Below are 24,537 nucleotides of genomic sequence, written 5' to 3' on the forward strand. Positions count from 1 at the left end.
TTCAGATGCTCCCTTCCATCCATCTATTTTCTAAACACTTCTTCCAGTAGAGGATCGCAGGGAATCAGCAGGGCCTATCCTGATAAGCAACAGACACAAGACAGGCTACACCCTAGACAGGATGTATGTGTGTCGGCCTTGCCTGTCCATCGCTGGGCAGACACGGACACACTCACAACAGAGCAGTGGGTCTCAGGGTGTGGGCAATTTTCACAGAAGACAGTTAACCTACCAGTATGGCTTTAGACTGTGGGGGGAAACCATGTGATCCAGGGGAAAACACACAAACACCAGACAGATAGCAGCCCAAGTCTGGAGCTGAACCCAGGGCCCCAGCACAGCAAAGCAGCAATGCTAACCACTGCTCCACCATACTGCTTTAAATCCTCCTATAGTTTGAAATATTTGATGATAATGTTTTCAGGTAATTAAAAATGATTGTTTTTGGACAATGCGGACAATTTTTGGACAATGCGGACAATGTTTTTGGACAATGCGGACAATGTTTTTGGACAACTCCACAATGCGATGAGGAGTAGGCGGTCAGGATCCTCTCTCACCATGAGGAAGAACCGAGGAGCTGCTGTAAGAGCAGAGATGGTTGAAAAGGAGCTGAGCAAACAAGGATCTGGGAAACAAGGTTTGTACAGGCAGGCAACGCAGGCAAGTGAGTCTTGGGAGTTTCTTTCCCGTTTGTTTCTGACCTACATTAAAAGGCTTTCCTTTCTACGTTCCTGACTTCAGTGCATGAGGACCACACGGGCTAGAGCTACTTTTAACATAAAAAATAAAACTTAAAAAAGATTTTTTCATTTGGCAACAGTATAAAATTTAGCCGGTAAAGATTAAAAAAAAGAAGCTAGCAAACTGGATAAATTGTGAAGCCATTACGAAAAACGGGTTGTTTAAAAAGTCCAGAAACTTACAAAAAAAGATTCAAAGCGTTTCTGCTAAAAGTATTGGAATTACCATATCTCACATTATCAAGGAGGGAGGAATGTACATCCTATGTCGGCTTGATATAGCCTTAAAATGTTTCCTGAACGTGGTGTCTTCACACAGACATGACGATTGACCTGCGACACTGTCACAGACAGTGTGGCAGAAAGGCCACTATGGATCCAGAGCCGGTTTCTAGCTTATTTCCACGTCGTTGATTCCTGACGATGACTTCAGTGGAACCGAATCAAACCCATCAGATGTTCTCTGTGGAGAGGGATGTGTTAATGAATATTTGGTCACCTTGGTATTTAAAGTCCGTAGAGCTCCTCTGGCAGAGCAGTGGGTCTCAGTGTGTGGGCTAGGCCCCAACACTGGATGGAGGAGGCAAGCTCAGATGTCTTACATTTTTGTTATTTGATGTCTGATATTTTGATTATATTTCAAAAATAACAATTACCAAGCTTAAGATAATATTTTTTCATTCTTGAGGAAGAAAACTTAGATCTCTCTGCCTTTCAATAGCCCAATGTGAACCCAGGGACTGATGCCTGTACTTTGCCTGTTTTTGTCAGTACATCTGTGTGAGACCAATTTCTCATCACTTTTTAAAAGAGAGAAATGGGCAAAGCCTAAAGCATCTCACGAACTCTGTACATGTCTGTCAGTAATTCCTCCTTGATTCCAGCTCTACAGTTAGAGACAGAGACAAATATTATCCTCGTCTAGCAATTGTTGTACTCTTTGGTAAAGTTTTGAAGTATTGTATTTGCTATTATACAATTAGGTTCAAGGGGGTCTTGATTTTTTTGCATGTTATGTTGGTAAATGATGACTGAAAAGGTATTCTTATGCAGCTGAATACAGTGCCAGAATCTGTCTGCATTTTAACCCCTTGGTGCCCATTTTAGCTGACGCATAAAGGTCATTAAAAAGTCAAAAGTGACAAACTGCTGCCTGCACATCAGTAAAACAACTTTTTTAGGAGGGAACCCACATCCCCTACCAATGAAGTATAGTTCCACCTGACTAATACACAGCAGACATTCTACACTTGCGGTCCCACTATGAAACAGATCAGGTATAGAAGTGACAAAGTGCTTAACCAGCTGAATTTTAGGGAAGCCAGACTGCGCTAACACGAGTGGAATTTTTCCTGGACACCAGGGTATTAGTAGCCAATACAGTGTCATGATATCATTGCAAAAGATCTCATGGTACTCTTACCAGCAGTGCCTTCTGCAATGCTAAGACGAATCTGCTTCTTTGTTCATGTTTTGCTCTCAGACTGCGATCTGACAACTTTGCCTGTATTTCCATCCTGGTCCGTCAAGTTTAACAAGGGCTCCACTGCACAGAGCAGCACTCACCTTGGAGGTGAAGGACTTGATCTTGCCAAAGATGGACCTCTTGGTGAGGTAGATCAGGTCATCCTCTGCATCTTCTCCTTCCATGATGGCGCAGCTGTCCGCCGCAGGCAGCTCGCAATCCTTCGCGCTGGAGTTCATCACCAGCTTCGAGTACTTATACTCCAACCTGCACAGCCAACCCCTTCATCAGCACACGTGCGCCATGGCCAAGCCTACCAGTTTCTGCCCCAAGGGGGCACTGTCGCACCCATCTCTTTTAACTCGCATCTGGGAGAATAATTTTGGGGGTAATTTGGGGAAAAAAGGTGGGCAAACTCCCATACACCACGCTTTGCAAACATCCCACAGTTATGTCTGAATTCTCTTCAGGGATCATGTAGATCACACAGAGAATTCTGTTTGGAAATGTAGCAGAAACAGCTGTAAAGCTTGTAGACAAATGACCTTCCTCAAAACTCCCTTCACAACACAGCTTTGACCTTATACTAATTCTGGTACTAATTCTGATTCGTAACATAATATGTTACCTTTATTATTCCGATCAGAACGTAGAACAAATTAATCCTTACAAATTTTAACTAAGACAATCTGTGCCACTTTCTTTTACTTTAAAGAGTGTAGCCTGTATGTGTGTAGCAGGGGCTTGTTGTCAAGGCCGTGTGTCTGATGAGGGCTGTTCCTTCACATTGTGGAAATCCAACAGACAGCAGCCCCCAGGAAATCCCCTTGCATCGACAATAAAAAACCCGCCTGCCTTTCCTGACAGCGCGCAGTCCAGACACTGACCTGCGGGTCCTCTTCCAGAAATAGCAGGTGACGGCCACCAGCAGCAGGGCCGCCACAGTGCCGGTGGACACTCCGAACTTCAGCCAGAAGTCCAGGGTGACGCAGACGCTGACCTTCTGCTCTGGCACAGTCACCCCTCCAGTGCACAGCCTGGGTTCCTGCCACACGTAGGTGGTTTTCTACAGAAACAGTCACACTGAGTCACCTGATGTTCACAGCAACACGTGTAACAAACACCTTTCTTTTGTTCACATGTAAGAAGCCAGGTCTGTAGTAATTTTGTTTAGAATTGTATAATGTTAGCATGACCAGAGGGGTTGGGCAGCCAGTTGACCTTGGACCCCTAGAGGTTTTTTTTTCTCCTTACAGAGGAGTTTTTGGTTCCTCTCCTCCGTTCTCTTCTGGCTTTTTCTCTTTCTGTATGGTAATGTCATGTATTGTCACACAGCTTTGTTAAGGGCCTTGGGGCAACCTTGTTGTGAAAGGTGCTATATAAAAACAAATTGAATTGAATTGAAGTTTAAAGATGGCCAATTAGGAAGAGGGCATAGCAGCTTGGCTTCTAAAATATCCTTCTAAAATATCTTGTTATATGTGCGGTAGTAGTTCAGGTGGGTAGCTGCACCTGAAGAAGGCTCCACGGCCGAAACGTTGTGTTCTCTTTCTTCTTTTTTTCAGCATGGAGCACACCTGAAGAAGGCTCCACGGCCGAAACGTTGTGTTCTCTTTCTTCTTTTTTTCAGCATGGAATAAACCTATTACTTGTTCCTTGTTATATGTGCTCCTACAGTATCTGTAATGTTTCTGTTTTTTTGTCCACATATCTCTATATTGGCTCTGTGATGGACTGGCATCCCATCCAGGGTGCACTGTGCCATATCCTCCTTGCTTGCTTGGATGGGTTCCAGCTCCTCCAAGACCCTGAATTGGAGGCACTGGTTTGAAATTGCTGGAATCTCAGCATCCATATCCAGGATGGATGGATAACCGACGCTATTTCAGTAAGTCTGGTGTGATTCTTTCATTGTTTTAGCCAGGGGAGCGGGAATTTGCTGTCAAACTGCCGTATTTCCAGAAACATGTTTCTCTAAACCCGGAAGGAAGAGAAGGAACAACTAGGCAATTGTTTGATTCCAAGCGGAATGAAATGAAAGCTGCCATGTGATCAACAAGGGATACAAGAGGAGTGATTGCATTTCATCTCAAGGACAAGCAGAGCACTGGCCCCCTGCTGGCCAACACTGGAAGTGCAGGGGGTTGGAAACTCAAAGATCCGAGATCTGAGTACTGGATTTGGGCACAGCGAGGAGGCAGCCGGGTCGTACCTGGATTCCCTTGACACAGGCACTCACGATCTCTTTGTAGTCATTCTCAGAACACAGCGGGCAAGCGTGCCTCGATCGCCACAGGAAGTGGAACGTGCAGCCATCGCAGGTGCCCTCTGGGCATTTACTGGAGAGAGCAGGGAAAAGTGATGATGTCAGCTTCATAAAGATAAATAAGATAAGTAAGCATTTTTAGTTATCTTATAGCACCGAATGAAACTCTGTGGAACCAAAAGATTTTTCTATAGTGACCTTACACATGCTCCCCTTTTATAAACTTACTTTAGCTTTGACATTAATTTACTTTCAAAAGTACCTGGCTCTTCATGATTAAATCTTGAAATTCAGCCCCTGACTGAGGGATCTTCCAGAGATGTGGGTGTGTTTGTTCCGAAATCATGTGGACCCCTATTATTGCAAATTCAACTAATTTTGTGACTGATTCAAGTAATTTTTGCACACCTGAACTAATTTAGGTTTGCCACTGCATTTCTCCCCCCCCCTTTACTATCAACATATTGTATTTTTTTGGCAGTTTGTGTAACTGGCACGTGTAACAAACGTTCAAGTTTTGATAAAAATATTTTCTCTTTAAAAAAATCATTTACAATTTGGCAAAATGTGACATCATTGGAAGGGGGCAATGCTTTCGCAAGGCACTGTATTTATGTGCAACATAAATTTACCAGGTACCAATTTTTGTAAAACGTTTGTAGATACAGCTTTACCGTGCTTGTGCTTCAGTTCCAGGTTTTGGTCTTGCGAATGATATTAGGTGATGGTATGAATGCAGCTGCTCTGAGGCATGCTGGTAGGTAAATTGGCTTCTGGGAAAATCGGCCTTGTTGTGAGTGTGTGCCGGTTGGCGTTTGTGTGTGCCCTGCAATGGACTGGCATCCCGCCCAAAGTGTATCAATCTTTGCTCCTGTTGCTTGCTGGATGGTCTCCAGCTTCCCTGTGACTCTAAACTGGATAAAGTGGATGAAGGGAAGAATGCATGTGTGGTTACAATACCTTGGCAGAGTGAGCACATTGGTCTGGGATTCGGTTGGGTCACACCTCAGTCTGATTGTGGTGGCTCTTCCATTTTTACAGGCCTTAGTCACTTCAACTGACCTGCAAGAATCATCACCAAAATACTCAAATGCAGTTTTTCATTGAAGGCAAGGAATGAATGATTTGTGCATCATTATCGGTACAACTGGAGTCCAGCAGGGGGCAGTCCTCACCTGTAGTAGAAGATGACATCAGGCGATTTGCCTCTGCCAGGGAACAGCTCCTCGGGTGAGGTGATGTTATCGAGCTCGGTGTCAGTAGTAACCCCTGAGAGCGAGAGAGACAAGAACAACAGCCATCACATGGTAGCTGAGTCATTGTACACTAACGAGCTCTGGCGCCACTTTGCAAAAACCTGATCTGCGCGAGCACAAAGCTCTTTAGTATTCATCTGGCCCGGCAGGCAGACCACTTCGACCTGAGATGAATTTTGCTGTCATAAGAAATATTGTGCAAAGTAATGCTTGCTTTAAAAAGTGATACAAAGCAGGGGTGTCCAATCGTGATCCAGGAGTACTAGCGTGCCTGCAAGTTACCTTTCAAGCTCAGCTCTTACATGAGCTCATTATTAGCTTAATTGAATAAATTAATAGCTTCTCCTATGTGTTGCTGAAATAACCTATAGGTTACCCTAACCATCCAGGACCAGGACTGGACAGCCATGATATCAAGGAAGGGGGGGGGGAGGTTCTTGCTCAACGGGAAACATCAAAACCATGACTGCTGAGGTTTACACTGTGTATTATTCTGGAAATGACAAGACAGCTTTCTCTGAACACTCTGTATTTGCTCAGTGTTTCTTTATACTGGACTAATGTGGAATAGGTTAAAGTTAGCAGCTCTGATTTTGTAAGCATGGCCAGTGCTGGTGCAGGGAACTTCTAAGGAACGTTTTTTCTTCTTAAGGTAGTGTTGGGAGATCAGAAGGTGGCTGTCCTCCTTCCAAGGGATTATGCTTTCTGTGTGATGCTAAACACCAACTGTGGCTCATGGTCACTAACCAAGGCTGCAACAAATTCCAGTTTAATACGACTGAAGAAAATTGGGGAAAATGAATAAAACACCTGCTTTCCTGCCCCCAGCCCCCCAAAAGGGACTTTTGGAAAGATAAAAATGGAAAATAAAATTCATTTGATCTTTCTGTCCTCAACTACTGTCTTGTTTGAGGAGCAGAAAGAAATCAGCTGAAACACATCTGCTGGGAAGTCTTATGTTTAACATGAGGATGTTTTACAAGAAGCAAGGAGCTCTCTGTCATTCAGTGTGAGAGGAATATGCGTTCGTCTGCTCGCACCCAGGCAGGAGTGTTTCTACCTATTAATCTGTCTGCAATGCTGAATGGCTGTGAGGAAACCACAGTCTTCTGGGCCCTGACATCTGAGGGTACGAGGGTAGACTGGCAGGCGTATGCAGAGAGCTCTTGTCTGTGGTCTGTAATATTGTCGACACAAGATGCCAGCTTCTGCCCCTGAGGAAAAAAAAGCGAAGCTTAAACATGTATTTAGTCCAATACAGTATAGTTTCTATTTTATGATCTGAGAAACTAGGGGTCATTCATTGTTATGGCCACATGCAAGACTGGACATAGGGAACTCCAGTAGCACTCACAGTCATGCATTTCCATCACAATACAAAGAGGTTTCAGAGCCATGGAAGGAATTCCTGCACCCGCTTAGGGGAAATACAAGCAACCCCGTCTCGGACAGTCACCTCGTTTCCACACAGGCTGATGCTGAAATGATGGAAGTACTTGAGCCCTTTAGGGGTGAAACGGGGTCCACTCTGGAAGCTGGTGGTGTTGGACAGAGGGCCGAAGTCGTACTGCACTTTCACCTGCTTGTGGGCCAGAGTCAGCCTGCAGTCACTGAAGCACGTCGACCGCAGCTGGAAGGAAGCAGAGATGTATTATCCAAATATGTCCACACTAACAGAGTCTCGGAGCAACACTGTTCAGGAAGCAAATAGAAATGAACCTATAATTCCAATGTATCCATCCACTTTGTATCTGCTTCGCCTAATACAGGGCTGTGGGAGAGCCAGAGCCAATCCCATCAAGCAATGGGCACAAGGCAGGGTACACCTTGGACAGGACACCAGTCCATCACAGGGCACACACAGACACACACACCAGGGCCAGTTCTCCCAGAAGCTCATTAACCTACCAGTATGCCTTTGTACTGTGGGAGTAAACCAGAGCACCTGGAGGAAACCCATGTGAACATGAGGAGAACATACAAATGCCACACAGATAGATAGAGCCTCAGGAATTGAACCCGGGCCCCCCGTGCTGCGAGGCGGCAATGCTAACCACTGCGCCACCATGCCCCCTTGAACCTATAATTATTAAACCACATCTATTGAGAATATATAGAGTCCACTAAAAATGGAAGGAAAGTTATACTGTGCTTGCAAAAATTGAAAATTACGTTTTATGATTGTTTTGTGCTACACACAGTGCTGCTCTCTGGACATCCTGCTTTGCAATTTAAAGCATCTGGCTGTAGGCTGATGTGAGGAACCAGTCCTCTTGCAATGACGGACATTTAGAAGATTTCTGGGGTGGAACCGTGGAAATATTTCGGCTAATAATATGCAAAACATCATTCAAACCACCCTGAGCTCTACTTGTTGAGACTCAACAAGGCAATTATCTGCAAAATACCTGGAAAAAAAGCAGAACACTTCAGAGCAGATGGCTTTGCTTTCTAGACACGGGCAAAAGGGCTTAAATGCACAGAAGCCAGATCTATGGATTGAGGCCAGTTAGTGGGGCCAGTAAAGGGCTCTCACCCTATAGTCTTTGTGGGTCCTAATGCCCCAGTATAGTATAGTGCCCCAGTATAGTCCTTCAGATGAGACATAAAACTTTCTGTGGTCATTAAAAATCCCAGAGCGTTTCTCAAAAGGAGTAGGGGTGTTACTCCAGTGTCCTGGCCAGATTTCCCATTGGCCTTTACCAATCGTGGCCTCCTAATAATCCCCATCTATGAATTGGTTTCATTACTCTGCTCTCCTCCCCACTGATAGCTGATGTGTGGGGAGTGTACTGATGCACTGTGGCTGCCGTCGCATCATCCAGGTGGGGCTGCACATTGGTGGTGGTGGAGGGGAGTCCCCATTACCTGTAAAGCGCTTTGAGTGGAGTGTCCAGAAAAGTGTTATTTAAGTGTAAGCAATTATTATTATTCCTGTTTTAATCTCCCTTCTATAGCTGCTCACTTCAGGAGAAACTTAAAACAAACCTCAGAATTTGGGTGCTCCCCTTCCATTGGGCTTGGATCTAAAACTGGGGGTCTCCTACCACTGAAGGAAATGTAATGTGAGAGACTCGTGTTGGTCGAACCTCATTGCTGTAGGTGTTGGGGCCACAGGGAACACACGCCCCCTTGCCAACAGGCTGGTCTGGCCTGAGGAACGTGTTTGGCGGGCACGGCTGGCACGTGCTGCTGCCGTTCTCGATGTAGTGCCCGGGGGGGCAGGGCACGCAGGAGGAGCCGAGCTCCGCGGAGCCCAGGGCGCAGCGCCGACAGTGGGAGGCCACCCCGCTGATGACGTTGGTGATGCGGATGGAGTAGATCTTGGCAAAATCGCTGCTGTACTGTCTGTCCTGCAAGAGGGAGACGGTGACAGCTCTGAGCTCGGTGTCAAAACCCTGTGCAAGCAATCTCAGATTACACATTTAAACTCGTTTTCAAAAACCATAGCTCTTCCCAATATCCATGTTTGCTACAACTGAAGCCAGAAATGGGTCTTTGAATTTCATTTCTTTGAATAGACACTGTGTCACGGATGTCGGAAGGGACGAACCGTAGAATGGCAGGAGAGCATAAAAGACCCTATGCGTAGGGGCGAGACGGGGGTTAGCCCGGGCTCAGCTGTTCAAGGAATGCCGTATAGAAACCTATGCCCTCAGGTAGCGGACGTGGGGCGACCTGGTGCTAGGCGGGTTTCAGGACATCCGAAACGTCAATGCTTAGCACCGGCAGAATGAAAGACCCAAAAATATATAGCCCCAGAGAGAGAGAAACACCGGAAGGACAGCAAAGAACCGGAAATGAGAGACAGGACAGAGAAGGAGCGCCTCTGGCTGCAGAGGGCGCGACACACTGGCTTCTCTGGTTTATTTTTGATCACTATTGTTGATATATTTATATACATTGTATGCTTTATGATCTATTTTTACCACCCATTCTTATTTTTCTACATTGTAACTCCCGTAAGCCTGTACCTAACAGCATGCACACATACATTTGAGCTGGGAAAAAAAGTTCTTTCAATCACTTACGGCTAGATAGAATTGAGCTCTCAAGCTCTGGGATATAATCGGCGTGTCTGTTTTTCCTGCACTGCTGGATTTCTCCCTCAAAAGGCAGTGACACCTGGTGTCAATTTACATTTTCCACTTAAAGGTCAGGTGGCTGCCCAACGACAGCTGTTGCACATGAATTCTTACATGACAGTTCCCGTGGGTGCATTCTGTGTTGCTCCTGTAAAACTTATTTAACTATTGAAAAGCTGAATCTACAAAACAGTGAGTGTCGCTCCTGTGTGAGGCTAATAGAGTCCTCAGTGCCCCTAGTGCTCTGCTTGTCTTTAATTCTGCAGAGTGGCTGCATACACTGGGCTCATGATGGAAAAAGCATTTTCACACAGGAGCCTCCACAGTAACAGAACACCCAGGTAACCGCTGGGAGCTGAAAGTCTTTCCCCCCCCCCCCCCCCGAGAGCGGTGCCCAGGCTCGTACTGTGGAGTAGTTCTCAGTGCGCTGGAAGGCCCAGGTGAAGCTGATGGTGTAGTTGCTGCTCACGATGTAAGAGTAGGACTGCCTCTCCTTGGAGCCGCTCCAGTGCTCCACCATGGTGTTTGCCCTTTCGTTGTAGCCCTGCGGAGAAAGTCCATGAGCTCCTTTACAACACTCATTATTCGAGCCACTGAGCAGACGCTTTCAGCTGTGCATTGGAAAGAGCACAGAACGCTTTGAGAAATTGCTCAGCCAGAAAGTGGCCAGCTGGGGCTTGACTTAGCAATTGCCTGCTGATGAGCCCTATTTAGTTATTCAGCCCACCTCCCTAACAATATCCGACTCTCACTACAGTACAGTGTTAATAAGTTATGGAGGACGGAGGACAATGCGCATTAGCTCACAAGTTGAAGGACATGCGTTTTTATTTGTAAAGCACTTTTTTTCTTATTGGGGGAGCTGCTTATGATAAGGGGCACTGGTGAGATCCCCCCACCCCCAGAAAAAGTATTTACGAAATCCATTCATAATTCCTAGCCCTCCCACTGAAGGCCCAAGCATTCGCACACAACTAGAGCTTTGGAAAGAACAAGGCTGTGTGAAGGAGTTTGGAAGCCAATCGCAAACAAATTGGTGTATTCACTGCTTTTCTCTTTCTGAAAACACCTCCTTGTTCCCTTGAGAAACATGGGAAAGAATCTCACCGCCATGAAATACAGCGTGCAGTCGGCCGTGCACTTGGTCTCGAAGACGAACGTGACCCGGGACAGCTCCTTATTCCCTGAGTCCTTGGCGACCGACTGCGGCTCTCTGGGGAAAACGGGCTCGGTCAGGACACTCGAAAATTCGTGGGAATCGGCAGGAATGCCAAATGTGTTTCAGTGGTCAGAAATAACTTCAGCACGTAACAAACTTGGACAGATTTCATTGTTGTTTGGTTTTCCAGCCAGACTAATAATATGCCTCAAAACTAGGATGATCTCAGCTTAGGAGCCATTGGGAAACCCCTATAAAGAAACTAGGCTATGTTACCCCAAGAAGTGCCTGTTGCAAACATACATATGACCAGCCTTGATCTGATTCAAGGCTATTCACTTTTTTAAGTGTTTGTTGATAAATTGTTAATTTTAGTTGATCAAACTAAGTCAAAAGCATCCATTCACCCATTTTGTGGCCACTTCTTCCAATTCAGGGTCACAGGGGAGCCAGAGCCAATCCAACCAAGCAACAGGCACAAGGCAGGATACACCCTGGATGGGATGCCAGTCCATCGCAGGGCAGACAAGACACACCTACTCACACCAGAGCCAATTACCCTATCAGTATGTTTGATTCTGGGAGGAAACCAACATGAACATGGGGAGATCACACAGACTCCACACAGACTCCACACAGACAACACTCCAGGTCTGGAATAGAACCCAGGGCCCCAGCGCTGTGAGGCAGGAATGTTAACCACTGCACCAGCCTCAGTAATAATATATTAATACTCAGTAATCCCTCTGAATCAGTGGTCCTTAGTCCAGGTCCTGGAGTATTCTTACCTCTGTTTTTGTTCCAGCTGAGATATTCAACATTGAAACGAATTGATCCCCTTAACTGAACTTCTTGCATGAATAGATGCTTTGTAACTTGTTTCTCTACTCAGATATTAGATTCGTCAAAGCTCTGCTGCAGGTGTGTTGTTGTGAAGCAACATCCTGCCCTTTCTCTCCTCAGCTTGCCTATTAAGTGGTTGCTGCTTTAAACAGCTCTTAATAGGTGACCAACAGGTAGGATTGATAAGTCGTGGTAGCAATAGTTATTAGTTATTAGTTATTAATATTAATATTAATAATTATTTCTATCCAACATCTTAGGAGCCAAAAAAGCCTTGATCAATAACAGATTAATTGATTAAGAGCTGATTTGGTACAAACACACAAAGACCCCAGCAGCTGGGTTCAGATCCACTGATATAAATTGAGCTCCAGCACAAACCTTCACAAGGTGTGGAACTGAGTCAGGAACTTTCTCAAGATTATGGCCTTTAACACTTTAAGTCCTGAATTTTTGGTTTTATCTAAAAAAAGTAATTAAGAGCTTGTATTATGTAGGTTTTTCTCATAACCATTCATTCTCTTTGGGAGACTAACTCTGCCCAACGTCCACCTCAGTTCTGCAGTCTAATGTCATTGCTCACTGAAATTCTTCCCTTTTTCCATTTTGAAAAATAGCCTGACAGGCTATATAAAAGGTTAAGAAGCAAAGTGCTGCCTTTTTCAACTGAAACACCAGTTTATCAGAGCGGCCGTCTTCCTGAGCTGTACGTGTTGGTTAAGGCCACCAGAGGGCAACCTAGGGAGACTCTAGAGAGGAAGTGCGGGCTTTTGCAGCAGGTTCCAAGAGAGAAATCTAAGAAGAGTTGGTTTCCATTAGGTTTCTCTGTTAAGCGGTATAGAACACAAGACAAAATGTCTAGTCTCTCAGCAAGATCAGACCAGTGTCATGGTGAAAGACTGTGAGTCTGTTTGCTAGGATAGTTTTAAAGAGTTGGCACTTAAATGAGCAGCAGAGTTGAGTGCGTGCTATTGACTCAGGGTTTACAGTGCCTGTATAGGGTATTTTCCAGCTCTTAGGGAACAGGTTACTTGGAGATCAGTGAAGGAAGAAACATGGTTTGGTTTCCCAACAAATTTAGGTTTATCTTTCACTGGTGAGTTCACCCTTTGAGAAGCCAGTTTGCTCTGTTGGGAAAGGAGATGGGAGTCTCTTTGACAGGAGTGAGTGACTTCCATCTCGCTGAAGGAATCCTTTCAGACTATATCAGTGAGGGACAGAGATTTCCTTTCCTTCCCCAGGGATGCCAGCCACGGCTCCCGCTCCAAGATTCCCTGTAGCTTGGGAGGTTAGTGTGAGTTAAAGAAGATCTGACACAACCAGGAATATAAATGGCGGCTCAAAACCTGCTCCAGATAGAACACTAGCACTGTCCCAGCCTGTTAGAAAATGTAAGCTGGGGAGCGTAGATCACAGATCTCCGACACATCGCTGTGCACCTGAGAGAGTACTGAGCAATACCTAATTCTCAGGTCTGGAAATAATCTTGAACTATTCCCCTAGCTTGGCCAAGTGTCAGACCTTCCTGGGTGTAGTACATGACCTTTCATGGCAAGATGTGGTGTAACAGTACAATAACACTGGACCAAACAGCAGGGCAGACTATAAAAAGAGCCGATGAGGCTGCTGCACCAATATTATTTTATTCCATTCGGTGCATTACCCGAGGGCACACACTGAGCACGTCCCTGGGGGGAGAGAGAGAGTATGACTTGTGTTTGTTATGCTGAATAATGGTAAAATGAATGGCTCACCTGTACCCTGGCACAGTCAGGATGAGCATCATGTAGTCGGTGTCCGAGTCGCCTGCCGTGGTGTAAATGTACTCCCCAGCGACCTCCCACGCTGTGGAGAGAGTCACAGTGCCTGCTGAGCTCACGGGGCAGGCAGGGGCGAGCCAGACAAGGGCCACGAGCTCTCTGTGTTGACCAGTCAGGCCAGACGCACACTCAACAGCCACAGTACTATTATGAAAGATATCTAAAATAATCTAAAATCATATTAATATCTAAATATAATATACGATCTAAATTAATATTTCCAATATCCAATCACTCCATGTGGGATAACAACCTGGGAATATCGATTTCATTGTGCTTCAACCTCCTTTCTATTTTAAATAAACTCATACCTATTGGATGATCTTGATGTGGCAGGGTTATGGGTAACAGCACCCCAGTTTCAGCCCTGAGCTAGACCCAGATAGATTCACAGCACACTTTAAAAGCACCAGGGACACCTAGAGGTTTGGGGTACCAGTGTGAAAGCACCTGAGAGCCCCAAGGATTTTGGACAGCAATGTACTGTACATGTAAATGCACCAGGTACCCACAGGGGCATGGGGCAGCAGTGTTAAATGCACCAGGGTCGCCCTGGGGTTAGGATAATGTCACCGCCTGGGTTTCACCTTACATACCCCAACACCCCCTGCTGGGGTTACCATACCCTACAACAAAACACACTCCGGAACCATGTGGATGAGCACTGAACCGCCAACAGCAGTATCAGTATATTAAGATCTACAGCCTGTGTGACTCTACCCCAGATCTCACTACTCTACATCACACAGGCACTGTTTCTACTGATTTAATACAACAGTATTATTGAACCAGTCAGAGCAGCAACAACAGTTTATATTGGGCACTGAAGTGGATGTGACTGCTTTGCTCATAACATATACACCTCAATTTGAGGGGTAATTGAAATCCATGTGTAAAAAAAAAAAGCCTGACCCTTTTAAAAGGTATTTTTCTATTAGCTAAGGCTTATTTGAAAAAAGCTCACTGGAGATGTTCCAAATTCGTACTAGCAGATGCGCAGAGCTCAGGAAACACCAACAGAAAAACTTGCGCATGAAGGGTTCCCCCCAGCCTGCAGAGAAGAGCCTCTCTCTCACCAGTGTGCCTGCCCGAGTCGCTGTACTCTCTGCTGAACACCGACGTCTTCATGTTGCTGGGCAGGCTGTTCCACCACTTGTACTCAAAGGCCACCATCGGCTCTGTTCCAGCTGGGCACGGGACACACTCTGCGGACAGGCAAGACCGTGACATGTCACTCTTACTTCACATGCTTGACTCTGTCTTTCTACAGGACAGAACACAGAGGGGTCAGGCAAGCCAGAGGTCTCCTGTCCCATTGCCAAGCTCAGGTATCTTTTTAAAGTGACACAGTCCCAGCGCTCTTAAACAGTGCAATGCTTTTTGTTCAAATGAGAATCAGGGTAATATAAGTATATTAAGACATCCAAGAAACATGTGCACTACCAGTTCACAGTCATCCCTTTATATCAGTGTGATCTGATGTGCACGATTTGTGCCTCAGGTATACCTTCATTTAAAGTAGGGCTGTGAAGGTGATGTTGCCAAACAGCCAGCTCTATTGCAGTGCAAATGAATAGGGTTTTCACATGTAGTGCTCGGGAAATTGTGTTAGCCCGTGCTGGGTAACAGTGACCTATTCAGCATTAAAGTGCCAGCAACTGGGGTATTGTTCTGCTTCATTTTAAACACTTCTAGTTAACAATGCACAGAGATTCTTTCAATCTGTTTGGCAATCTGCATGTATTACATGATCCTAGGTGTTCAGATTATGGGTATATAAAGTGTGATACTGGAATAATGCATCTCAATGGGACTGCAGATTGTTGTCAATGATAAACGATAATCTATTATGGCAACCTTTAAGAATTCATCGATGCATTTGCATTGCAACTATTTCTTCTCGGATATGGTTTTGGAAATTACATGGAGATCCAAATGAATGGCAAAGAGATCTTTTCTGATAGCACTTGAGATTAATGGAAAATTCTACCGGTGTTATTAACTGTATAACAGCCATTCGTTTAGGACCATCACAGGACATGAAGACATTCTTTGAAAAAGCTGACAGGGATCTGCTGTTGTAGATTCCTGTCTATGGCACAGGTGATGTGATACTGGGACTGATAAGAAACTATCAACTAAACCGGACAAGGTGACTGTCCTCCATTGCTAAAGCAGTTACTGTATTGATGCTGTTCCCTGCCTGATTGCATGGATTCCAGGTATGTCTATGGCAAGGAGATGGCTGCTCTATAGAGACAGTACCTGTGCCATTGGAATAGGAGCCGTAAGGACAGGGCTCGCAGGCAGAGGCGTTGTTCTTGAAGAAACCCGGGTTACAGGGAGGGCAGTTGATTTTTTCTCCAGAGGCAGGCAGCTTCACCGCTCCTTCAGCATTCTCACTGCAGACCTTTGGCTCAATCCACTTGTACATCAGCTGGGTCTGTAATATAGACATCACATGCCGAGCACAGATTACGCTCTCTCCTGTTACGTAACACTTAAAGTACATTGCATGCCAAGTACAGACTACACTGTTACCTTTCAAGAAACACAGATTTGCATTGGCATTTTCCTATGTATTTCAGTAGCAGCTAAATGGGGCACAACAGATGTGTCCTCTTGTCACATCACAAATTGAGTCAAGCACTGTTAGGTGTAGTTAAATTCCTGTTTTATTTCAGTGTATTCTGACCACGCCAACAGCTACAAATGAGAGGAGGGCCTCCTCTCATTTGTACCTCTTGTTAATAAATATTATTTTAATGATAAAAAAGGGATAAAAAGCAACACTTAACACAGTAGTCTAAAGATATGAAGAGCATTATAGCTGATGGTAGCCTCTATATGACTTACACATACGATCACCTCAAGCTACCAGAGAGACTCTGCCAGCTGTCGCAACTCTATTCATATTGAGTTTTATTCGATTTCTATTACATCTACTATTATGTAACCTTACTTTCGTAACCTTAATTTTGTGATTTTTGTGTTTTTGTCATTTTTGTGATTCTTGGGATTTTTGTGAGCTCGCAGAAAAGCCGTATTGTTGTGCATTTGATAAACAAACTTTGATTTGATTTGAACTGCTTCACACTTGCTTCACAAATGTGACTTAGCAGGCGTGTCCTTTGCTCAGGTGAATAAACAGACTAACGCGTCACGCGGCGGAATTCCTCTGGCCTCGGGGTCCTGGGTGCTCACCTGCCCGCTGGAGTCACAGGGCGTGTGCGTGTAGAAGTAGTCGCTGGCTGTGCACGCAGGCCGCTGCTTGCAGGTCCCTGACCCGATGTCTGAGACACGGAGGCAAAGTGCAGCAGACGTCAACACGCAGGTGAGAAAGGAGAGCGCGGATCCCACACTTCCCACTGGCTTCTATAGGGGAGAGAGAGCTGGACCAGCCAGCTGGGGGTCCTGACTTGGGGTGGGGGGGGGGGGGGGGAACCTGGGACAAGAGTGGCTCTCACTCTAGAAACATTCACAGCAGCCACACACAGAGCACTTGAGGTGGACCTGGTAACTACCAAAGGTGTTCAGGGAGTGTCCTGGGTGATGTGATAAATGGGCTTTGAGTTGTGACTGATGTGCATTAGGAGGGACTGAGTCCCCAAAGGCTCTTTCCCAGGAAATACTCTCAAGTTACCATGATCTTCAGGCACAGAGAATTTGACCCACTAGCACAATTTCAGCTGAAACAGCGTCTTACAATTGTTTCAAGGTTGGGCAGTCTGGGATACCATCTCATTGCACTCAGTCGCTGTCATTCTGCCAAATTATTACCAAGGAAGGAAGTGCAAAAAGTTGCAATTGGAGAGTCAACAATTGTGACAGTGTGATCAGACACCACTTCTTCAATTACAATGTGATCAGTAAATCCCCATGTGATCAATTGCCTTTTCATTGTTTATTATTTATTCATTTGTTGCTTTCTTTTGATTGGTTTTGTATGAGTGCAGCACAGTGGTACAGAGGTTTAGCACAGCTGCCTCGCAGTTCTGGGGGCCTGGGTTCAATTTCGGAGCTGGGGTGCTATCTGTGTGGAGTTTGTATCTTCTCTCCGCGTTTGTGTGGGTTAAGTGGCTTCTGGGAAATTGGCCCTGGTGTGAGGGCATCTGTGTTTCCGTCTGTGTGTCTGTCCTGTGATGGACAGTTGTCCCGTCCAGGGTGTACCCCACCTTGAGCCCATTGCTTGCCGAGATAGACTCCAGCTCAAGCGCTTAGAAAATGGGTGGAAGGATGGTTTTGTATGAAACAGGATTCTTTTCTTCCTCCAGGAAAAACCTCCTGAGGCTTTGAACAGTGATGTGAAACTCCTGTCCCTGAGGCCACAGTCCTACTATTTCTGTAAGTCTGTCAGAGAGCGTGGAAGAGCTCTGACAGAATGAGCACAAGAAGACACTGTGGCCTTCAAGGCTCAGAGCTGCTCACCACTGAGCCTTATTTCTCCTCAGATCCTGGGTAATGAAGAGCTGCTGTCCTTGTCATCCCCCTGAGCACAATCAGCATGAGAGAACCCAATGCATACCTGCATATTTCTCACTGTCGCACTGCTGGCACACTGTGGCACCCTTATTGGAGTAGGTGTTGATGGGGCAGGGAGCGCAGAGGGCAGAGCCTGGTTTGGAGCTGTAGGTGCCAGGCTTGCAGAGAAAACACTCCGAGGTGTAGGCGACCCCTTGGAAAAGGGAAACAAGTCAAGTGCATGTGTACAGGACACCTCGTTCTACCAAGGGCGAATTCAAAGATGTGCATGTGTAGCTCATTCCTGACCACAGATCTATAGCTACCAACATGTGTTTTAACAGTCCAAGCAAGTGTTTAAATTACAAGGTGCTCTGGATAGGATCTTTGGACTGGAGAATGGTTATGGAGGAGAATTAATGTTTAAATTGAGCATAGGACATTATGAACGCGTGTGAGAAAGAATTACCCGTGATGGCGACGTTCCTGACCAGCACGGGCTTTGCCACCGTCTTAGATATTAAGAATCCAGTAGTTCTCCAGTAGAGGACATTATTACCCCGACTCAGTGGAACCTGCAGGAACAGGAAGGTCCAGAAGTCAGTATCTGCCATTTTAAGAAGAAATACATCCTTCTTTGCAAAACAGGTATGATTTCTAAATCAGGAACATACCAACAGAACAGACAGATATATACTGCAGGAAGTGCAGTTTTAAAAAAAAAACAGTAGCACTACAGACAGTAAGAAGAAATCTAGAGGAGATATAATAGATTTAAGATATCATAGATAGGTTTTTCAGTATCTTATAAACTCCTGAAGCTTAAAAGTGTAACAAAAATACAGGAGTAATTGCTGCAGTGACAGCAAGATGGATTTCAGTGGTGGAAATAGCAGGCTCCTGGGTGGATGCGTGTATGCAAAAAAACAAAACATTTCTGATTGGGATCTGTGAAAAAAACAGCTGGGCAAGTTTTTGTAGATTCCACTAAGGAAGCCATGTTCCACTAGGAAGCAAATAAGAAAGAAGTGGAACATGGCTCCTTCTTCTCAGTGAACTCTAATCCTGACATTTATTTAAATTAAACAAACGGCACAGACAGTGTTTGAGCAAATCTATCCACCTACACAATGGCATAAAAATAGAAGTATGGTGAAATCCAAGACCAACAGCAAATAAATATATTAGTGTACATGTATAAATATTAAATGCACTATACAAAACAAGCAATCTGCATAAAAGGCCAAGGTCCAGCTCCTACACAAAGGGCGGTGGGAGTCTGGAACAAGCTTCCTTGATTTGTTGTTCTAGATTGTCCTCACATTTCTTTGTTCTTAAGAGTCTTGTATTAGATCTGTGATTATAAGGAAGACCTTTTTTTTTTCTCTTATCTGCCCGCCTTTTTAGGGATTACCTAAGAATGCAGTTACAATCTAAATATAAAAGAGGAACTTTAAAGACACTGAAGAGAAGTATAAAAGAAACATAAAGAGAAGACCTACACTGTGTGTATCCCAGTCTCCTTCTGTGGTCTGCATCCACCTGGTCTGGGTCTCAGTGGCCTGACATTGGTCATTCTGAACCTGGGAGAAAGACACCATAGAGATTTACCGATTCTGTTCTGCTGCTTTTGCAGAATCGCTGGAGACTAGTATCTATATGCACGTTCACATGATAACTACCACTCAGAATTCATGAATTCTTTTTAAACAGGGCAAATTGCCTTGGAGTTCATCTCTAGTCTTTTTGAGACTTGGAGGGGAATATGTGCTGTTTAGTTTTTTAAACCGTGGAAATTCAATTACGTGTCTGCAACAAATGCAAAAACATCAGACCCAGAAACATCGAAAGGACTTAAGCAGTGAGTGACAAACCCTGCAGGACACATCTCTGATTCAAAGCAAGGGCACCTAAAGTACATGTTTAAAAAACAGTAAAATGGGAAGAAAAAGACGGGTTTCTAAAGCATTTTCTGCAGCACGTGCTAACACATAATATTTTTCCAGATCGCATACACTTTCTCTTTGAAAATTTCCAATGGCCTAAGCGCTGGAAACAGAGGGGAATTCAGACCAACTACGTCACTAATAGAAACAAAGAAGCCGTTAAGAAATTAGGGGCCCTATTTAAAATATACAGTATAGGTGCTATAACACTTACGAAGCAATCAGGATTGAAGGGTTTAAATATTGTGTCCTTTAAACCACAAGACTCTGTAGCTGCCCGGGCTCAGGAAACAGTAGTGCTGTTTCATGTTCATAGTCAGGCTACAGAAATGTTAATCTTGATAAAAAAAACAGCTTCTGGCACTGTGGCTGTTCTGCTTTTAACAATCAGAAAAGGTCAAACTAACCCTAATGTTTCCGGTCCCACTGTATAATCCAGTAACAGAGATCAGTTGTTTTAGCGTATAGGAACTAGCCCTGATTTTTGTTATCACCACAATATTTGCTCCTAGAACAGCAGGCAGGTAAGGGCTCACATCTTTACCATTTGGGCAAATGCAAGACTGAATAAAACGGCGATCAAGTTGCCTCTGTTTCTCCCCTGTTTTTTAAATTATTCAAGCAGGATGGTGTTCCCTCTCCCAAAAACCTTACTCCTGCAGCTAACCAGCGCAGATGAACAACTTATATTGTAACACACAAAAGAAATACATTTAGAAACAAATAATTAGTACAGCCGCTTCTTCCATTCACAGGTAAAATACTTTAGAGACGTTCTAGTGTTTCATGCTGTTGAGGCTGCTGATATCTGCCAGTCGAGCTCATAACAGTACCAAGCAAATTGCTCCAAATTTGTACTGGACAAAACAGTGCATAGCTATATTGATAATAATGCATTTTTTATGCAAGAATTACACAGTAGCTGTCATGTCTCATCGTTGCCTTCAGCTGTGCTGTGAGCTTTTAGATCTTTCAACACATTTTTTACAGGTCAGTCAAGCTGGTCGAGCCAGCAAACGGCGTCTGAACATTTTACTGGAATATTAAGGATTGCTGGTCAAATGCAAAAACAATGCATACGTAGAACTCGAACAGGATGCTGTTGTCGGGGTAGAGGTACTCGAAGGAGACAAAGCCGGCCTGTTTGAGGTTGACGGCGTATGACAGCGTGGACGTGCACTCGTCCGTGTTGGATGCGATGTATTCACCCTTGGGAGTCCAGGCTGACCTGTAAACACACACATTCTTTTCAGATATTTAATGGTCGCAGCCTTTGTCAAGGTTATGTCATGGTGGGTACCAGCCTGCAATGCCTAAAATGTAATACAGGCTCCACAAATCAATCTATTACAGTGCCCCTTGACTAATTGGCACACCATTTTTGGCAAGATCGGGTTCTGGTGGATACCGGTTAAGACGTTGTTTTGATGTGAAACCTTTAATGAACCTTATTCAGTGTTTTTACTTTCATAAAAAAATGTGTTTTTTCTATAAGCCCACTGACAAGGACAGAAATGCAACATGGGTTTCAGTGATCAGTCCATTTACAGTCTCCCAAGCCAGAATTGCGCACACAATGAGGATGCACAGGTTCTAGGAATTAGTCTATTACAATCTACAAGATCACTGGAACACAGGGATGATGACACTGGCCCCACAGATCTGTTTGTTACAGCCTTGCAGGACGAGACCGACTTCCAGTATCGGTTTATTTACAACCTGATCAGGGGAGCACAGGGAAGATGCACTTGTTCCAGGCATCAGTCTATTAACATCTCCCTGACCGCTTGTAGGCAGTGAGGATGACACTCACTCTAGTCTACCATGAGAATACGATCTTGATCTTTAGTGAACTGCATATGTGTCCTGTTTTGCACAACACAACATAATACAAATCACTTTGATAATTCACCAGACACCTTAATCAATGTATTGGAAAGTTATTTCCAAACAGGAGCAGAACAATATTAAACGCACAAGACCATTTATAGTTCATTATTAAAAAAAAACACAGGGTGGGGAATTCTGAACCCCTGTCCGGAGAACACGCACTGGGAGCAGTTACTGTAGGAAGAGGAGGGGTTTGCATCCAGGTCGCTTCCCAGAGTGACGAAGCCCGGGGGCACAGCATCCCACTCGTCCACTCGGACCCCCGTCCCCAGGGAGTATGTTCCAGCGGCACATGGCACGCACGACTGGGTCTTCATCTCCAGGAACTCCCCCGCCTTGCAGGAGAACGCTGAGGCAAGCAGAAAACGCAGTCACATTCATCCAGCGTCTATCTAATTATTCAGCACCCAATATGTCTGCACATTGCAAAGCGCTGCACATAAACCAAGCAAACTAAATCTCTAACATGACAAAGCACCTCTGCACAAACTGTATTTCAGTAACTGCACTGAAGAGTTAAAGGCTCTTGAACAAAGAGCTTTAAGCCAAAGAGACAGGTATCTGGGAAGGTTAAATTGGGCAGACAGACAAGACATACTGTAGGTATGGTAATATATACTGTATATAATAATGTGCATCAACAATAGAATTTCATAGTCAATGCAGAATTTTACAGGTAGCCAGTGCAGGGGCTCCAGGACAGTAGTTATGCACTCAGTTGACTCTGTCCTCATTCTTAAACAGGAAATGTTTGATACTGAAAATGCTTTAACAAAATCATCTTTATGAAAAGTACTTAATCAATGTGTTATTTAATCGAGATACTTCTTTCTTTAGATAGCCCTTATTGTTAATAGAGATTTGAGTGTGGAGCGCTGATAGCCCATATTGTTAATAGAGATTCAAGTTGGGAGCACTGATAGCCCATATCGTTAATAGAGATTCAAGTTGGGAGCACTGATAGCCCATATTGTTGAAAGAGCTTCAAGTGGAGAGCCCTGATAGCTCATATTGTTAATAGAGGTTTGAGTGGGGAGCCCTGATAGCCCATATTGTTAATAGAGGTTCGAGTGGGGAGCCCTGATACAGTAGCTCATATTGTTAATAGAGGTTCGAGTGGGGAGCCCTGATAGCCCATATTGTTAATAGAGGTTTGAGTTGGGAGCCCTAATAGCCCATACTGTTAATAGAGGTTTGAGTGGGGAGTCCTGATAGCCCATATTGTTGAAAAACGTTTGAGCTTGTGGGTTGCAAAGGAACAAGTTGAGGTTAATTCCACACTGAAAAGCAGAAAGGAGGGCTCCATACCTAAAATGTTTTTTTTATTCTTCCTTTGTACTTTTTGACAGAATTAATTACCTGTTTCTTTTCACATGGCTAATATACAGTTAAATCGGTTAACATTATACACAACACCAAGAAGTTTCAAGAAGGCTTCTACTTTCATTGAAGCAACAATACACCATTTTGTGAAAAAGTCTAAAAGTTTAGAGAGTAAAATTTGAAAGACACATATGCATGTGACCTTTGCTCATCGTACCAGACAAGGTGTGGCTGTGGAAAATGAGCTTAACATTTTCTTTTTAACGTTTGGAATTAAAGCAAAGCTTTTTTTTCAGCGGGATTAGGTGGACCCAAAACTGAGGAAATCCCTGTTTAATCTCATTGGCAGAAAAAGGAAAAGGTTTGCAAGATAAACACGAACAGACTGCAGGCAACACCCTTGTATAGAGTGAAATTAAGAAACAGTGTCACCACCCTTTTAGAATCTTAATTAAGTACATAAGAACATAAGAATGGTTACAAACAAAACGAGGCACTTCAGACCATTAAGCTAGTTTGGTTCCTAGTAACTAATTGATAGAGGATCTATTTCAGCTGTATTCTTAAAGGAAGCCAAATTATTGGTCTAAAACATTTTGCAGAGCAGCTTGTTCCAGACACCCATAGCCTTTGTGTAACAAAAAAACGCCTTCTGTTCTCAGGTCTAATTACGCTTCACCATAGTTTCTGCTTGTGTTCTTTAGCTCCTGTTTGACATTTTGCATATTGCCAGTACCTATAGTCATCTTTGTTCAAAGCTAAAAAGATTGAGTTATTTTAAGCTGTAGGATATATCAAAATGTGAGTCCTGGGCTGGGGCAGACTTTCAAAGCACTAAAAATGACAGGAAGTCACTATGATGCATCACTGGTGTGATAGGGTCAAGTAATCATATTACCTGAACACAGTGAATACAGTGCTGAGGTAAATCCAACAGTAGGTGCAACAGCATGGTATGTCATAGCGTAAATTAGAGGTAAACATGACAAAACAAAGACATGATCCCCCAGACACAGCATTTAAAACAATTCAAGGAAACAATGTGATATGCTTTCACAACACTGTCACCACAGTGCTGTGGCACCATGGAAATGGCCTTACTGTATTAGCCAAAAGCAGTAATACAGGTAATAAGCTTTCATTTAAACCCCAGAATTCCCAGCAGTGGCCATTTGGTATGGCTCTTCGTGGAGATCTACCACACCACAGCCCTGTAGTAACGATCCTCATAGTGACCGAGATGCCATGTGTTCTGCTGTTGGAACCTCCATCTTCCATTT

The 24,537-nt window shown here is 44.4% G+C and overlaps 1 protein-coding gene across 1 annotated transcript in view; it reads right to left on the minus strand.

The window, feature by feature from the left end:
• Positions 1-1,115: 1,115 nt before the first annotated feature.
• Positions 1,116-24,537, minus strand: part of elapor1 (endosome-lysosome associated apoptosis and autophagy regulator 1) — a 42,137-nt gene continuing 18,715 nt past the window's right edge. Inside the window, exons 3-22 of the mRNA XM_088920981.1 lie at positions 22,097-22,283; positions 21,125-21,272; positions 19,601-19,681; positions 18,568-18,673; positions 18,163-18,312; positions 16,842-16,930; positions 15,903-16,080; positions 14,714-14,842; positions 13,572-13,662; positions 10,923-11,028; positions 10,222-10,359; positions 8,820-9,083; positions 7,187-7,360; positions 6,791-6,944; positions 5,650-5,743; positions 5,435-5,536; positions 4,421-4,547; positions 3,096-3,274; positions 2,310-2,475; positions 1,116-1,206 (exon numbers count right to left, since the gene is read on the minus strand). Coding sequence (XP_088777107.1) covers positions 1,135-1,206; positions 2,310-2,475; positions 3,096-3,274; positions 4,421-4,547; positions 5,435-5,536; positions 5,650-5,743; positions 6,791-6,944; positions 7,187-7,360; positions 8,820-9,083; positions 10,222-10,359; positions 10,923-11,028; positions 13,572-13,662; positions 14,714-14,842; positions 15,903-16,080; positions 16,842-16,930; positions 18,163-18,312; positions 18,568-18,673; positions 19,601-19,681; positions 21,125-21,272; positions 22,097-22,283 — 2,735 coding nt within the window. The 3' untranslated portion in view covers positions 1,116-1,134. The remainder of the gene's footprint in view (positions 1,207-2,309; positions 2,476-3,095; positions 3,275-4,420; positions 4,548-5,434; positions 5,537-5,649; positions 5,744-6,790; positions 6,945-7,186; positions 7,361-8,819; positions 9,084-10,221; positions 10,360-10,922; positions 11,029-13,571; positions 13,663-14,713; positions 14,843-15,902; positions 16,081-16,841; positions 16,931-18,162; positions 18,313-18,567; positions 18,674-19,600; positions 19,682-21,124; positions 21,273-22,096; positions 22,284-24,537) is intronic.

The sequence above is a fragment of the Atractosteus spatula genome, chromosome 7, assembly GCF_055471065.1.
Source record: "Atractosteus spatula isolate fAtrSpa1 chromosome 7, fAtrSpa1.hap1, whole genome shotgun sequence".
Classification (NCBI taxonomy): Eukaryota; Metazoa; Chordata; class Actinopteri; order Semionotiformes; family Lepisosteidae; genus Atractosteus; species Atractosteus spatula.